We start from the raw sequence: 17,317 nt of genomic DNA on the forward strand, positions 1-17,317 counted from the left end.
GGCTCCTGACACTGAGTTTGCCCTCTGACCTAGTATATATCTTGGCCTGACTCCCAAATCCTGCTCCAACCACTAAGTCAGACTGCCCACATCCCAGTTGTGATAAGTCCCTTCTGTGCCTGAAGCAGAGAAATCTGGGATAAAAAACTGCTCTGAATTAGGCAGAGCAGGGATTTGGACTTGGGTCTCCTACAACTCTACCCGCTGTCCAGCCCATAGCTTGCATGTGCATGCACACACACACACCTCCCCTGACATAATTCCATTTTTGAAAAAATGTTCAAAATATTGTTTTTATTCCCATGTGGAAGGGAAAATTTTGAAACCCCAAAAGTTGCTGCAAAACGGAATTATCTTCTGTTCAGCACCAATTTCATTAGTGCCAGAAAATGCTACACTTTTATTTACTTCCAAGGGGGACTGATGGGTACTGTCTGTCTGACGAAAGGTGGCAAGGAGCAATGATGGTAGAGACATGTAATTGGGGCAAAACCAGGTTTAAAATATTTTCTTAATGATGAAGAGTTAAAATCTGGAGTCAAACTTAAGTGGTTTTGTTTAAAATTAATCCAGGCTATACAGTGTAAATGGGTACAATCATAAAACCAATAGAGGAGGACATTACATTTTTGCTCTAAAGAAATGTGATATTAGAAGTATTTAAAATCCCAGTGAAAAGATTTAAGAGACAACAAAACCAGCCACCATTTTTAAAAACTGCACAATATAATTTTATAAGACAAACTGCTGAGGAATTTCAGCTTTGTACATTATTTAATTAAAACATACAGTGAGAACAAAATAATACAAATGTAGGTTTGTACTCATTTCCAGAAAATAGATTCATTTTGACAAACCACGTACTGAGTGGAAATAAATCTTGCAACACACTGATTACTTCAGAAGAAGTCACCGCAGTCCTATACATTGTACTTTAGCTGTCAACAGCCAATTCATCTGTTCTGTAGCCATGACACTTGATTTACAATGTGTAACAGCACGCAGATGGTAAAATGCACAAAGCATGTACATAAGATAAAATGTTACAGAAACATTTGTCAAGTAAAATACATATGTAAGTCATCTCTAATATTTACAACAAAAAGTCTTAAATTACAGGATCATTCAGAAAGTATCTCGTAAATACAAATGCCACAGACATAGAAAAAGAAAGGCCATCAATGAAAGGTACTGTATTCGTTATGGCTAAGAACCTTTGGCTCCCAAACTCCAAGTTTTGATAATATAAAAAATAACTAAATGCGGAATATTCACGTAGTCTATCTTCAAACTCCTTCGTTGCTTTTTACTGTTAAAAATCAATGTGCAATTCAGCATGGCAAAAGCCACTTGTAAAACAAACTTATTTTGTAGTAAGATCAAATCTCTTAGATGCAGATACATTTTGGCATTATCCTAACCCAAAGGAAACACATTCAAGGAAGATTGTTTTAATGCTTTTCAAGCTAAAAGTCTGAGGTTATCTGCTCAATAGGTAATAAGGAAGGCTCTCCCTGGCTGTGCTATGTCTACATGAGGCACAGCTGTGCTTAATTGTTGCACTAGAACATGAAATAACTTAAAGCAAAGAAAAGTGGGATGAAATTAACAGCTATTGAATTCTGATTTTTCTGTTGATATGCACATGAAAAGCCATTTCATCAGGAGTAAGACAATAACAAAGTTCTTTTCAAGGTAAATTTTGATAAACTACTAGCCATCGTATTTAATTTGCAACTGTTCTTCCATGAAGACTCTACAATCATGCTGAACTTCTTGGTTAATAGGTGCTTTGATTGTTGGATAATGTAACAGTGTTTAACTATGATATCTTCAAAACCCTGTGATGGAGTCTCCCTTTGGCCCATTTTGTGTCATCCTGCCATCAAGTGAGCACATTCTTAGACCACGGATGAATAAATTAGCCAATAAAATGTACATAAACATGCCATATTGCTCTCTCTTTTTCCCACCTGGTGCAGGATTAGGCTGCATGGAAAGACACACAGAAGATGATAAACCAATAAACCAGATAAAATGCAATATACTGTACATAAAACCTATCCTGAATAATCTGCATCATGAAATGCTTTGCCTTGCATCTCGTTGAAATGAATGAGGTTCTCCTGAAGAAAGGAACTCGTGCATCCAAAAAACACATTCAAACTTTTGCCTTCATTCCCAAGGCTAAGCACTGCTATGCAAAGAAGAGTCTTTGTAGGTATTCACATATGAGTAAGTACATTCAGAAATCTAATTTTCTTTCCACTATTGCCACAGGAACTAGCTTTTTGGAGTGGAATAAGTTTTATCTAAGACAAGTGTGTAACCATGGATGCGCCTCTCAAACACTTTAGGCTCATGCCAGTATGACATAGAAAGCTGACGGGGTGGAGGAACAGCTGGGTGTACAGTGCAGCCCAAGAGTCTTTTCTTGTGTCTAGGACAAAACTTTCCAAATGTGTGTGGAGAAGCTAGGACTTCAAAAACGTCTGCATGCCAGTTGCATGCGCATAACTTGCACTCCTACAGCAGAACTGGGCAACTGTTAAGACAAATGGCTACTGAGAAATACAACATGGCTACCCCATTTTAGTGGGAGCACAAGTTTAGGTGCCTTGATCTGGAAATATAGTCCTTATACTTACACTGAACATTCAGAATTATCTTTAAAAAATCTGAAAGGAGGTGGCTTATTTTACACAGATATTAAAAAAATACCCTCAAAGCACCCAGCAAGTTATTTCGCTGACTTTCCCGCACGCTTTTTTTTCCAAATTAGATCAATCCAAACTGCTTAGAAAAAAAAATGCCTGTGAATAATTTGATCTGCCATGAAGCAGTTCGTAAACATTTCAGGTTTTCACTCCATCAATAAATATGAAAAAAACACAAGCACTAAGGTTCACCACACACTGGATAATTGAGTTCAGCATCAGCAGATCTTCCCAGTTATTGATAAGCTATATACAGAAGGCATTTCAAATGTACTGTTCCCAAAATGCATCACTTAAAGTTAAAACCACTTGTTAGTAAAAGGTCATGTCTGTGTCCATCAAAAATTGAAGTATTTTTTTAACACATCTATTGACAAACATTTATTAGTGTGCATCCTTAGTGAGCTTGTTCATGCTTTGTAGAAGCTACCATGGTTATTAAATTATTTTACACTCCAACTTTTGGACTCTACAAGACTGGCTACAAGTAAAAACAGAGAGAATAACAACAGCAAAGTTTAAAATAAGGCTTTTTACATTGTCCATAAGATGCCTGCCCGTTAACCTATTATTTGTTCTTCACATATTTTTACACATTCATGGCAAGGAAGATTATGTTCATTTGTCAAAGAACACTCCTGGAACTGCCTTTATTATTAGATAATGCCCCTTAGCAGCAGCATAGGAATCTTGTAATGGGAAAATATTTGAAATTAATCCTTTACAAACCAGTGCTGAAACCTGTGGAGTCTCTCCTCCATACTTGTTAATAACTCTCATTAGCATTACACATGACCACTGAGAAAAATGATCAGTGCTGCCAGTTCCAAGATACTGTTTTCTCATACTGGATTTTTTTTAAGGGTATTCTTTCAAATCAACTTCATGTCACAAGCAAAGCAAAATAGGGCAGTGCAAACCATATACTACAGATTCTGGCCAGAGCTGACCTTAGCACAAAAAAAGGTCATCCTTCTCCAAGAGAAACTGATGGTTCTCAGTCAAAGCCCATTTCTGATTCCACCAATGTCCTTTGTCAATACTGGTGTCATTTTCTCTTTAACATTTTGAAGTAATAAAACCCCACTGTCACTTGACTGATGTGTAAGAGGTTCAGAATCAAAGACAGCTTCAGGAACTTGATGGAAACTTTTGTTACAGTTCATAGACTTTATCTGGAAAGTTGTATGCAGACAGAATTTACAGTGTGAATTATATAACCAAAACTATCTAGTAGTCTCTCATGGTTCCTTAACCTGGCATTTTTGTATGTTCACATTATCTTCATTTGATTAAAAAAACAAAACACTTTAGTTTTTATACTGAAACACAGCCATATTGGAATTACAGAGACGAGTCTCACAGGATAGGAGGTGTGGGCAAGAAATGAAATGTATATGGCAGCGCATACAAGAATGCAGTATGGTACCTTGGTTGGAAAGAATCATTTGGTGGGTCCTTCCTCTTTCCGGTCCTTATTGCAGTAAATACATAAATCCTTGCAGTCTTTTTTTGTTCATTTTTCCGTAATATGGAGTCAAAAAATTTCTCTATTCTAACCTAGAAGATAAGGCCTTGCGGGACTTCCTACTGCCATTTGGCAAATGTACAGGAACATTGAAAAAGACAGGAAGTGTTGAGGTCCATTAGTTTCTGCATCACATCAAGTGAAATCAGGTGGGATTCACTCACCTGATCCTGATGGATGACCCCTGCTCAGTGATCCAAAGGACGGAGAAAATTCTCCTAAAATCCCTTGCCAATATGTCCTGAGGGAAGAATTCCTTCCTAATCCTAAATTTGGCCATCAATTCACTATTAAGAAAAATGAAATGTTCAAATGACCCTACCATTAATGAAGTGTGACTAAAAAGAGAGATTAGATGCTGCTACTATAGAATAACAGCAATTTGCCTTTGTCACCAAGTAATGTGCTCCTCATTAGCAATGCTTATTGATGCATGTCAACATTTACTTCAGAACCATCTGGATTCTTCGTCATAGAACCTCATGAACTTCATTTTCCTTCTAGACAAAGGTGATGTTTTGGCTCAGGCAGAGCCTAAGTCTTTCCCTCCAAAAGAGAGGATTCACAGTTTTCCAGCTCAAACATATTCAGCTGCATCCCAAAGGTTCTTCTCAAGAAGACATCTCTCCTTCAGCCAGTGTCCTTCCAATGACTTCAGCCCTCTCACTTCTTGAATGGGGTAAGTTTGTTGAAAGTGTGCCAGAAAAGGGATGGCTTTCGTTTGGGTTCTGCCAGGGCAAAGACCTGCTGCTGTGGAATGCTGGTGGGCACAGTGATGTGGCGTTGATGAATAGGATGTAAACTCTGGTGTGGAGGAGGCATGGGACATCCATTATAACTTATACCTGCAGAAGGAAAAAATTAAGAATGTGTGAGACAAATGACAAAGTAATCAACCCAGAGAAAATGCACAGAGCATATGGGCCAAATGCAGCTCTCAGTGAAGTCTGAATCTTGCCATCATATTCAACAGGAGTAGATCAGATCTTACCATATCTGACTTTCCACTTTTCTATTTTGGTCTTAATTTTGATCGGGTAAAAAACAAATAATTGTATGACCTAAAATAACTTTACAGTATTGCCCAGAAAATCAGCAGTAGTTTCACAAAACCAGGCAACATGTGCAGGAGCATTGTGCTTTTAAGAGGAAAGATGGCTAATGTAGCAGACAGACACTTTGACTTTTTAAGCAATAGCTGGGTAAGATTATGTAAAATGTTCTTACTGGTAAAGAAAAGGTACCTTGGAGGGGAAAACAGTTTTCCAAGGTAATGCTCTCAGACTTTAACATTTGAGTATTGTGATCACAATCTCCTGATCAATATTTTACAGCCATTGCCCTGAAAATCTGGCCCAATTTGTAACATGCCATTCATTCATATCTATTGAGTGATAGATATGTTTACATATTAATATGCACATAAGAATGTCTCAGCTGCAGATCAAAATTTTGACACTGATGCATTTGAACAAAGACAAAAGTCATGCCTCTTCCAACCTTCCAGGAAAGCACCCCCAACAAACTGCCCACTCAGACCCAGTTGACTCCCAGCTGCTCAACTCATCCACTCAACCCAACAAAAAGTGATACAAATCTCTCTCTCTCACACACTCACAAAACAATTTAGAATTTTATTTTGAACACAACAAAATCTGGGTCCAAGGAATATTTTAAATCAATAGTGTTGAATTCTAGAAAAATTAAATAATATATTTAAAACTTACAGTAGTACTTAAATACTCACCTTTAATTTTTCCATGCCTTGATCTTCTGGCATTTTGCATGGCTTGTTTCTTTTGATTTTCTGAGATTTCCATTCCTGGATTTTAAAGTACATGAGGGTCTCAGTATTAAGATATTGTATCTGCTATTTGATAACAGTAAATTAAAAAACATTTGAGCAAACACTTTTAAAATGATACTTCAGTGATTTTTAAATAATTCTTATTAGTAATGTACCATATGTTTTTGAGAAATACTGGTCCAGATTTTACTGTTTCTCCAATTTAACTCTGGCATTGCACTGGCATAACTGAGATACTAATTTGGCCCTTTGAGCACAAATTGATGCCAACCTGTGCTGAAATAATTATCTCCAGCTGGTGGTCTTTGGGGAACTGACTAGCTACCTCATTTTACAACTCTGACAGCTAAATTAGTGATGACAAAGCAAACTAACACCTAGGGAGATTATGTGGATTTATGACACTTTGGGGGCCAATGGATCCACAAACCAGTTTTGGATTGCTAGGAGAGATAAATACAAGGCTTGATTCTCTTCTCACTCACACTGGGGTAAACCTGGGATATCTAAATGAAGTCATTAGAGTTATACTGGTGTAAAGCTGGTAAGAGAAAAGCAAGGTCACAGTATGTATAGACATAATCCTGCTTGTATTCTGTAAAAGAAAACTGAACCCACTTTCCTCAGACCAACACTCCAATATTTGCTCTTCCTGTGTTTACTGTATTTGTATTATGCATTTTATCTATGTTGATCCAAATTTAATAAAAATGAATATTTTAAAAGCTGAAAAGCTCCTCTAAGAATATGAATGAATTTCAAACTACGTCACTGTTAAACTGGCATTTTACAAAATTTAATGTCTTCAGTTTGAACAAACTAGGTGGTGGTTTCTTTTAACTGCTGTACAGTACTGCAAGATGACCTTGTAGCCTTCTTTGGCGTGTGTTATGCATGTCAGTGTAGTGAGGGATATTAAATACACTTGTTTACACATGTACATGGTCAGTGTCATGTTACATGATACCCTGGTCTAACCTAACAATTTACTGTAATAGATTCATAGACATTAAGGTCAGAAGGGACCATTATGATCATCTAGTCTGACCTCCTGCACAACGCAGGCCACAGAATCTCACCCACCCACTCCTGCAAAAAACTTCTCACCTATGTCTGAGCTGTTGAATTCCACAAATCATGGTTTAAAGACTTCAAGGAGCAGAGAATCCTACAGCAAGTGACCCATGCCCCATGCTACAGAGGAAGGCAAAAAACCTCCAGGGCCTCTTCCCATCTGCCCTGGAGGAAAATTCCTTCCCGACCCCAAATATGGCCATCAGCTAAACCCTGAGCATATGGGCAAGATTCACCAGCAAGATACCCAGGAAAGAATTTTCTGTAGTAACTCAGATCCCACCCCTTCTAACATGCCATCGCAGGCCATTGGGCCTATTTACCATGAATATTTAAAGATCAATTAATTGTCAAAATCATGTTATCCCATCATATTGTAGTAGTGTTAAGTGTATGAGGGATTTCAATGTGGCTGAGAGAGGCTGGCTCCCAGAGAGGACAGGCAATGTAGCTAGAGCAATTTTTCCTTACATCTAATGGACTATGTTTTTGGAGTTCAAGTACTGAAGTTCTAGTCCCCTCTCCCTGTCATAGAATATCAGGGTCGGAAGGGACCTCAGGAGGTCACCTAGTCCAATCCCCTGCTCAAAGCAGGACCAATCCCCAACTATGTGTGAGATTCATCTAGTAACTGCATATTGTTTGCAGCACATGAATGTGTTATATTAGCACAACTAAAAAGGTGTGTGTGTGTGTTGCTTCTCATTCCATTTTCATATATACAATGGACTGCAAAGTGCTGCAACCCAAAGCCAGGTGACCCAACAAAGCAGCCACTTGGATTCCATTCTGCTCTTCATTTACACTTTTGAATTATTTTGAATTCCCTGCACTTTCTGGCCTGTGTTCATGGAGGAGTTACATCCCTCGAGTGACTGTTTTTAATATAATCTGGCCATACTCTTTCAGTTACTGGTTACTCCTTTTATTTCATTTGTAATTATTCAATTCTTTTTTCTCTTCCTGGAGACAAAAAAGCAGCCAAAGAAATCAAAAAGTTGCAGCAGCAGGAAGCAGACTGTTTTCTTAGATCTACCATTAGTGGTTTTGGAGAAAGAGCTGCTGGTTGTGGCCCGTTCCCAGCATGCACTCAGAATAGCTCAGAAGAGTTGGATATGGTTTGGGAGACTCTGACCTCTACTGAAATGTCTTTGAAAACAGAACTAGTCATTCAAGCTTTAGAATTTGAAGAGTGATTTATTTGTTCCTTGAATACTTAAATTAGAGTCTTCATCTGAGTTCCAGCATGATAAATTACAAAATCAAACAAGATGTTCAAGGTTGAGAATACCAGAGGTCTTCCACTGGCTTTGGCTAAAGGATAGTGTTCAACTTTGCCAAAAAAGTGAAATTTTAGAAAACAAACTCTCCTGGGTAATGAAGAAGAGATCCAAGCCATAGAGACTTACGAGGGCATAGCAACATAAATGAAGTGGTTTTGGACATTAAATTTGAACCATCCCTTCTATAGCATAAGATATCTATATAACATGGGGTACTACTAGGTCTGAACCATGGGTGCAGGAATGGGGTGGCCAGGTGGCATGGCCCCATCACTTTTAAAAGTGGGAGGGCTATGGCCTCCTACTTTTTACCTGCCTTAAGGACAAGCAATGGGGGGTGGGACCTCAGGGGTAAGAGGCGAAGCGGGGGCAGGGCCATGTTTTAGACACTGGTACCTCCTCCAACTTCTAGGGAGCTTCTGGTGCTCCTGGTCTGAACAAGCATTTGAAATGTTTGATAAAAGATATTTTACAGCAGCTTACATTTCACACACATACCCAGTGATGTAAAAAGCTGGATTTATGAATCTAACATTATAGAAAATATATTTTCTTACTTCTTACTATTCTGTTTTTATTTGCTACACACATCACTAGTTATTGTTTGTACAATGTTTTGTAGATATAAAGCCCTAACTTGCACTCCTTGCATTGAATACAATGGAAGTGTTGGGACTATAAGATATGCATGATCAGGCCCTCTATAAATGCTAAGTTATTATCTTAATTATTATAGTTCCCACTGCCAGTTAAATCATGAAATTATACATTAAAGTATAAAATGTAAAATAAACAATTCAGGGATTTGGCTGCTGCAACTTTCCTTAGAATAGTATTCCTCAGTCTTACTAATCTCAGGACTTTTTATGTGGCTATTTTTGTTGCAATATTACTTTTCGGGGAAGGTTTAGCACCCAATCACCCATGTGTTTTCTTGTAGGAAGGTTCCAAACCTTCTCTCCCACCATCAGAGTTTTGATGAAATGTACATAGTTCTGCCAGCAGCAGAAGGCACCAGCAACAGCAGATACCAGTACTGTCTGGGTCCACTAGTATGTGCTTCAAAATCCCCAAAATGTGTAGTATTTGGGCTGACAAGGTGAGTGAAATAATAACTCTTATTGGACTAACTTCTGCTTGGTGAGAGACAAGCTCTCAAAAGCTTTTTTTATTTTTTACCCAACAGAATTTGGTCCAATAAAAGATTATTTCACCCGCCTTGTCTCTCTAATATCCTGGGACTAACACAGCTACTTCTTAGAAATATGGGCCATCCTGCATACTCTCTTGGTTCCATTTTTGTGGAACCCCTGGAAAGGAACTGCTATAACTGTAAAGAGCTCAGATCCTGGTTCACAAAGCTAAAGTGGAGGAGTTAACTGAACCTTGGAAAGGTCCAAAGATGGACAAAGATCAGCTGTTGATCTCCTTTTGCCCAGTCCAATTCACAAATCCCCAACTGCAATGTGGCCAGTCATCAGGTTTAATGGAGCTAAGGCCCATCAAGAATTTGGAAATTAAGTGGGGGCTGGGGTAGGGTGGGGATGTTGTATTTTGTTTTGTAAACAGGGGAGCCCTGCTCCTTTACGTGACAGTCTATTCACTATTATTCCCTCTCATTTTTTGGACAGCTTGGGCTAGTTTGAGTCATTTTGTTGTGATAAATGGGATAGATTGTATATTAGTCCCCAAATGCACTACACTGTTCTTCTATTTCCCAGTCAGCCATCCTGCCCCAATGCACATGTTGTTTTAGAGCTCTGTTGGGCTAATATTCAGTAGTCTGGAGATGGGCTCAATAGTGATAAATGTGTGCATGGGCAGTGTGTGCACTCCATGTAGAAGCTGCTTCTGAAAACAATGGCTGGGGTGCCCCACAGGCGTATAGGCTCCCAGTGCACTGCAGAGCAAGGGAGAATAGGGAAACTAATTTGCAAGGTGGTTTGTTTAGTTGTCTCAGCTCCATCATTTATTTTGGGTACCAGCTGCCTTTGGCTACTTGTAACATGGTCCATGGGGGAAAGTTAAGGCTGATGTTGGAGTATTAGCTGGTAATTTCTTGACTTTTTCTTTCATTACGTGGTTGTATGTGTGTGTAGTGTTTTTGTTGTTGAGGGACAACTGATCGCTCATGACATTTATTTTCATGAATAAGGAGAAGGATAACTTTAGAGCCATAAACTATTGAGTCTTTCAGCAGGAGAGAAAATAGTGGCCTAACAGAGAACAATCACTACCTATAATATATACACAAGAGGCCTGATTCTTGTTTCAATTACACTGGTGTAAATCAAAAGGAAGTCCATTAAAGTCAATGGGGTTGCACTGGTGTGAGATCAGAATCGGCCTCAGTGTACATAGGGATTGCTCCAACTTTATTGATGGGTTGGGAATATGAGGCTATGAATCATGTTAAAGTTTTATAACTAGTGAGTTAAGTCATCCAGGAAATCACATTCAGAGCACTTTGGATTTTAATTTGCTGTCATTTAGAGCCATTTCAGTCCTGAAGAATGTTATCCCATCTCTCCCCCTTAAAGATAAATGTCATAACAGAGAGCAGCCATCATACATTATACACACACACACACACGCAGGGATTTTTTCCCTCCCACTGTTGCCTTAGGAATGTAAAAATCAGTTTTATGTTTCCTATCACCACTGTCCTCTTATGTCTCTATTTTCTCAGTGCAGTTCTGCTGAATCTTTGACCATTAATTTTATTAAACTGAAGTTGTTATGCCCATATTAAACTGTGAAACAGGCATAATTTTAAATTAAAATCCCAAATGCACACTCTCACAGGATACATTTTGGCCCAAAGCTGGCCCTAGGATTTGCAAGGCCCTATCCAATGTCAGACATGCAGGGTCCTACCCATTCCCCTCCTCACTTATGATTAGGCCTTTCCTCCTCTGTAACTTGGCTAAGTGCTGCTATATTACATTGGTTGCACAGACCTAAGGATACTACTGCTTGGCTTTATAATAAAATGCTCTTTAGAAAAGTGGCTGCCAACCACTAGTTCACATATAAGGTGTAGTCCATGCTAAAATGTTAGATCAACCCTGCTACATAGCACACCCCTGAGCGACGCAGTTAAGCAGCCTAACCCTGGGTGCTGACAGTGTTAGGTCGATGGAAGAATTCTTGCATCGACCTAGCTACCATTCTCGAGAAGGTGGATTACCTATGCCAATGGGAGAACCCCTCCTGTCAGCATAGGCAGCGTCTCCACTGAAATGCAGCTGCAGTGCTGTTGCTGTAGTGCAGGGGTCAGCAACCTTTTAGAAGTGTTGTGCCGAGTCTTCATTTATTCACTTTAATTTAAGGTTTCATGTGCCAATAATATAATGTTTTTGAGAAGGTCTCGCTCTGTAAGTCTATATATTATATAACTAAACTATTCTCGTATGTAAACAAGGTTTTCAAAATGTTTAAGAAGCTTCATTTAAAATTAAATTAAAATGCTGATCTTACACTGCTGGCCCGCTCAGCCCGCTGCCGGCCTGGGGTTCCATTCACCTAGGCCGGCAGCAGGCTGAGCGGGGCCTGCGGCCAGGACCCCAGCTGGCAAGGGGCCGGCAGCCAGAACCCCAGACCAGCAGTGAGCTGAGCAGGGCCGGTGGCCGGGACCCCAGACCAACAGTGGGCTGAGCGGCTCAGCCCGCTGCCGCTCAGTCCGCTGCCGGTCTGGGGTTCTGGCCACCGGCTCCTGCCAGCCAGGGTCCCGGCTGCCAGCCCCGCTCAACCCGCTGCCGGTCTGGGATCCTGGCCCTGTCCACATAGAGTAGGTGCCTACCTTCTCCCTGGTTCTAGCCATTCTCTTCCTCTCTCTGCACTGAGATGAGGGTAGGAGTGTGCTGAGACCAGGGCTGGGGGTGAAGGAGCACGTTGGGGTGCAGGGTCTGGCCAGGAGCTAGAATGAGGGAGGGGGCTCAGGGTTGGGGCAGGAGGTTTGGGTGTGGAGTGCTTACCTGGGCAGCTCCAATTTGGTGTGAGGGGTGCAGGTGGGAATGCAGGGTGTGTGTGTGCAGGATCTCCTGTTTGGTGCTCAGGGCAGGGGTGTGTGTGAGGAGGGCTCAGGGGTCAGGGCAGAGGGCTGGGGGTGTGTGAGGAGGTGCAGGGGTCTGGGCAGAGGGCTGGGGTGTGTGTGAGGGGATGCAGGAGTCAGGGCAGAGGGCTGGGGGTGTGCCTGGGGTCGAGGGGGTGCTCCCAGCCCCCTGCCCAGAGCGGCTCATGGCAAGGGGCTGGAAGTGATACGCCCTGATTCCACCCCTCTCCCCAAGGTCCCCGGAGCAGAGAGTGTGCTGCAGTTCCACTTTTCCCTCTCCCCCTCCATAGCAAGGGCTGTCAGCTGATCAGCGGCCAGGAGGGAGAGAAGAAGGGGCAGGAACCCAGTACACTGGGGGAAGAGGTGGGGAAGGGGGAAGCTTGCCTGCCCTGCAAGGAGAGAGCGGTGGGCGGAAAAGAGTGGGGCGGGCCAGGCAGGAATTTTAATGGCATTAAAAATTGGCTCCCGTGCCATCTTTGGCATGCATGCCATAGGTTGCCGACCCCAGCTGTTGTGTTTCACCTGTGAACAAGCCCTTGGTACTGGTTTGTCAGGTTATTGTTACTGGCACTCTAAGCTCCCGCTCATGAGGTGAATTCTCTCACATCTCTGAAGCTGTGGAAGGCCCCCAATAACCCAGTAGAACTACATAAAGTTCTACTATGCAGTTAGAGGGAACTTGAGGGATTCCACCCCACCCCATACACTAGAGGTCGGCTACACAGGGCCTCTTGCTGCATACCTGCTCTGAGAGGACTAGCGGGAGAGCAGGGGGAGGCCACAGAATGGGGATTAAGGAGCTACTGTTGATCTAGGGCTGCAAAAGTGGCTGCGGGGCAGTTTTACTGATGCTCCATGACCAAATAGTGAGCATTCCTTCCCCCATCCCTGTAGAATCTCCCTCCAAAAAGCTTTTCAGCAGGGGACAGATTTTTGCTCTCGATGAGTAGTCTGTGCTGCAGTTAGTGCACTAATCCTGCCTTCTGCTCCTTGTGTTGTGCAAGATGTAACCCACCACAGAGCCATGGCCGCTCCAATCCCCAGTTTCAGGATCACAGAGCTGACACAACTGAATGGGAAACAACAGACACTTGCTTGTATAGCTGAAGTTTGTGTCTGGTAAACAGGCACAGCTGCCCAAAAAGGGTGAGAACCCATTCGCATAGAGCCAAAAAGGAGAGAAATCCAAACTTTGCCTTTTGATTTAATCTCCCTCACACTGTAAATCTTTGCACTCACCCATTTCTTTGTCTTCCTGCACTCTTCGCCTTTCATTTTCACATGCCTCCAACCATCTTTTCTTATCTTCCTGTTTTTTTGCACAAAACAAATGAACCTCTTCTGTTGCTCTATTCACAGTTTTGAAAGCGTTCTTGATATTAATGTTAAAGTCCTTATCTTTGCCATCCTCAATATCCACAAGTTCCATCTCATCCAGATCAATCCGACCTTTGTAATATAACATGTCCCTTCGCAGCAGGTCCTTCTTACAAAACACAAACTGATGGTCAAAAAGAAAAAAAATCCTCTGCTGGCTTTTGCCTTGCTTTGAGATTTTGGTCAATTCGCCTGAGTGGATCAGTTCTGAGCTTCTGGCTAAAACATCCTGCCCCTAAAATATATAGAAGTGTATGTGTAATAAATAAATACACAGTTTTAAGAGATTATCATATTACTAATTATTATTTTTGTAGCATTTAGTCATACGACAGACAGAACTGTACTTCTGTTTCAATAAACCTTTTAAAAAATCTATAAATATAAAAGGTAGATCAAGTTATATTCACAAAAACTATGGGCTTGATCTGCTCTCAGTTTCACCAGTGCAAACCAGGTGCAACTTCATTGAAGTCAATGGAGTTACCCGCGTGTAGAACTATCAAGAAATCAGAATGGGATATAATGGTCCCAACCTAAAAGAAAATACATTTTGTTCTCTTTCAACATGTCTTTGTAATCTCACAGATACAAACGCGTGTTATAACTGTTGCTCTTTCTGAGTAAGAGATAAGATAATCAATAATAGTCATTGCAAATGAAGCAACTCAACTTTTAACTGAACAAGGACCACATGAAATGTATGCACCATAAACTACTACCATAGAAAGAAAGATTCCCCCAGAAGTAATTTAAGTACATTTTAATTTTAAATATTTCATGAAAATGGAAGAATGACACCTACCTCCCAATCAACAATAGACACTTGCCAGCATGCAATCTTGTCTATGCTTTCCAGCCTTCGTTTGCGCTCATTGATGAGGCATGCTACATTCTTCATGGCGTCGTACGCTGCCTGTATATTGTTATAATCACTGTAAAATGGAAGCAGATTTCAAACACATTATATGCACTGGATATAACACATCACCACAGTTTAACTGACTGAGTGAAGCGTGATTCTCTACAGTATCAATTTACCCCCTAACCACAGTTCTTAAACCTGAAGCGCCTGATTCCCCACTACCTTGCATCTTATATAGTCATTTACACAATTCTATGTTACCCTATCACCCACTTTGCACAGGTGTAAATTACTACACACAGGGGAAGGAGGTTGAGAATCAAACCTAAGCTGTGATATCCAGGCTCCACTGAAATCAATGGCACCACTCCCATCGACTTCAATGGGGACATGGTTTCACCCAAAGAGTTAATTTATAACAGGAATCCAGTTGTGTAAAATGATGTTCTCTTTAATAATTTATTTCTAGATATATTTTCCTCTCCCTCCTCCCCAATAGCTGGAAGTGAGGCTTGGGACTGAGGTGACTTGATAAGGGGAGCACAGCTTAGTGTCCCAGCTGCTTAGCTGCAATGTTATAGGCAGTGAGAGGAATGTCCTCTTCTGTCTCATACAAGGATTCTTTTTAGAAAGACCAATGAAAGGATCCAGAGGATGAGGAGTGGCTGAAATCTACCTAGCTCTTGTGAGTTGTGGGGGTCATGAGCACAATGAAGGAGAAATGAAAGGAGAAGGGATTGATTCTTATTCTTCTTCCATATGGCTTGGGTAGATAGATATAAATACGTAGTTGTTGCTAAGTTTGATAGCCAGCACATTGCTGCAGCAGTGAGCTGATGAATGTCCTTCAGGCCCTCGGCAAAAGAATGAAGGGGATGTTCAGATATGATGTGCTCTATTGTTTGTGCCTGGTGACCATATTCGCATACAGGTGTATGCCTCATTTTCCACTTAAAGAGCGTTTGTCCACATCTCCCATGAGATGTCCTAATGCGATTCAATCTGCACCAGTCTTTCTGACATAAATCAAAACACAGTGGTTCCTCAAGAGCATAAATGATGAGCTGTTTTGAGTGGTCAAGTGCTCCATGTGACTCTCCATTGAGCCTCAGCATCAAAGTTGGGTGTAAGGATCTTCATACGGTTTCATAGAGGGTTGCGTGATTTTAATCTCATCTTTGGCGGATTCTGCAGGTCATGGTGCAGTGGGATGCTCGTTTTTGCATTGACATGATTAAGAAAGCAAAATGTCTGAGCAGCTCTTCTAATCTGTGGAGGCTGGATGTGCAATAGGACTGGTTCCCAGTCCACTGGCGTGGATTTGAGCAACCCTGACATAATGACCATAGCATTATTGAGTTGAGTGTCAAGGAGTTTAGTGTGACTACTATGAGACCGTACTGGTGCACAATATTCAGCTGCAGAATATACCAAGGCAATTGTTGCAGTTCATAAGGTCCATGGACTGGAGCCCCATGATGTTCTAGCCAATTTTCTGATAAGCGCGACACGAGACCTGACCTTATCACAGCTGGAAATGGCCCACCTTGATTATCATGCACATTTTAAAGAGAGTGGTCACTTTGGATGGGCTATTACCAGCAGGAGAGTGAGTTTGGGGGTGGGGGGTGGAGGGTGAGAAAACCTGGATTTGTGCTGGAAATGGCCCAACTTGATGATCACTTTAGATAATCTATTACCAGCAGGAGAGTGGGGTGGGAGTAGGTATTGTTTCATGGTCTCTGTGTATATAATGTCTTCTGCCGTTTCCACAGTATGCATCTGATGAAGTGAGCTGTAGCTCACGAAAGCTCATGCTCAAATAAATTGGTTAGTCTCTAAGGTGCCACAAGTACTCCTTTTCTTTTTGCGAATGCAGACTAACACGGCTGTTACTCTGAAACAGATGTAAGGGTGGACATGCCTTATTGAGTAACCGCATAATCTCATCAGTTTCCTTTGCCCTTCCTATCTTAGTCCCCCTCTTTTTGGTCTGTCTATGACTATCACTTGTTGTGTAATAGGTGTGCTTACTGGCAGACTATAAGCTTTGTGTCTTTAACTGTTCTGTGGTGCCTCTCACACATTTTTGGGCATTTGAAAAATAATAATTAGTTTTGAAATAAAATACTAAAGTTTAAATGAAGAAGAAAGCAGCTCCACCAATCCAAAACAATCTTCTTTTGCCTGGGTTGTGTGGGTGAGTATGGTGGAAGAGAGGGAAACAGAAAATGTGGGGGAGGCTGATGGTACCTTGCCCTAGGTCTACCTACAGCCCAATATTACTGGATGATCCTGCTCAAAAGTTACCAGCAGTGAAACAGCTACACATACTGGCATTCAAGTTGATATCATGGGGTTCCAAGTTAACCATGGAGCTGAATAATGGCAGTAACCATGGAACTGAATGGCAATAATCCATCTCTCTTATTGAGCTAAATCCTGCACTACGTCCACCAGCAAAAATTTCATTGTATTCAATGGGAATTTTTCCAAGGTAAATGCTGCAAAGCATGGACCCAGAGAAATTGTTTCAGGCTAGGTCTCTGCAGACTGGTTCATAGATAGAACCTTTTCCTTGCAACCATAAGGGCTAGAAACACAAACTTTTA

The 17,317-nt window shown here is 41.2% G+C and overlaps 1 protein-coding gene across 10 annotated transcripts in view; it reads right to left on the bottom strand.

Annotated features, from left to right (window-relative positions):
- Nucleotides 1–707: 707 nt before the first annotated feature.
- The window catches only part of SPATA13 (spermatogenesis associated 13), a 326,208-nt gene continuing 309,598 nt past the window's right edge, over nt 708–17,317 (bottom strand). For all 10 annotated transcript variants that reach the window (XM_048845931.2, XM_075127435.1, XM_048845953.2 and 7 more), the window contains 4 exons: nt 14,646–14,775; nt 13,703–14,075; nt 5,993–6,067; nt 708–5,090 (listed from right to left, as the gene is read on the bottom strand). In XM_048845931.2, the coding sequence (XP_048701888.2) occupies nt 4,909–5,090; nt 5,993–6,067; nt 13,703–14,075; nt 14,646–14,775 (760 nt within the window). In that variant the 3' untranslated portion in view covers nt 708–4,908. The remainder of the gene's footprint in view (nt 5,091–5,992; nt 6,068–13,702; nt 14,076–14,645; nt 14,776–17,317) is intronic.

Source organism: Caretta caretta, chromosome 1 (assembly GCF_965140235.1).
Source record: "Caretta caretta isolate rCarCar2 chromosome 1, rCarCar1.hap1, whole genome shotgun sequence".
In the NCBI taxonomy this organism is placed as follows: Eukaryota; Metazoa; Chordata; order Testudines; family Cheloniidae; genus Caretta; species Caretta caretta.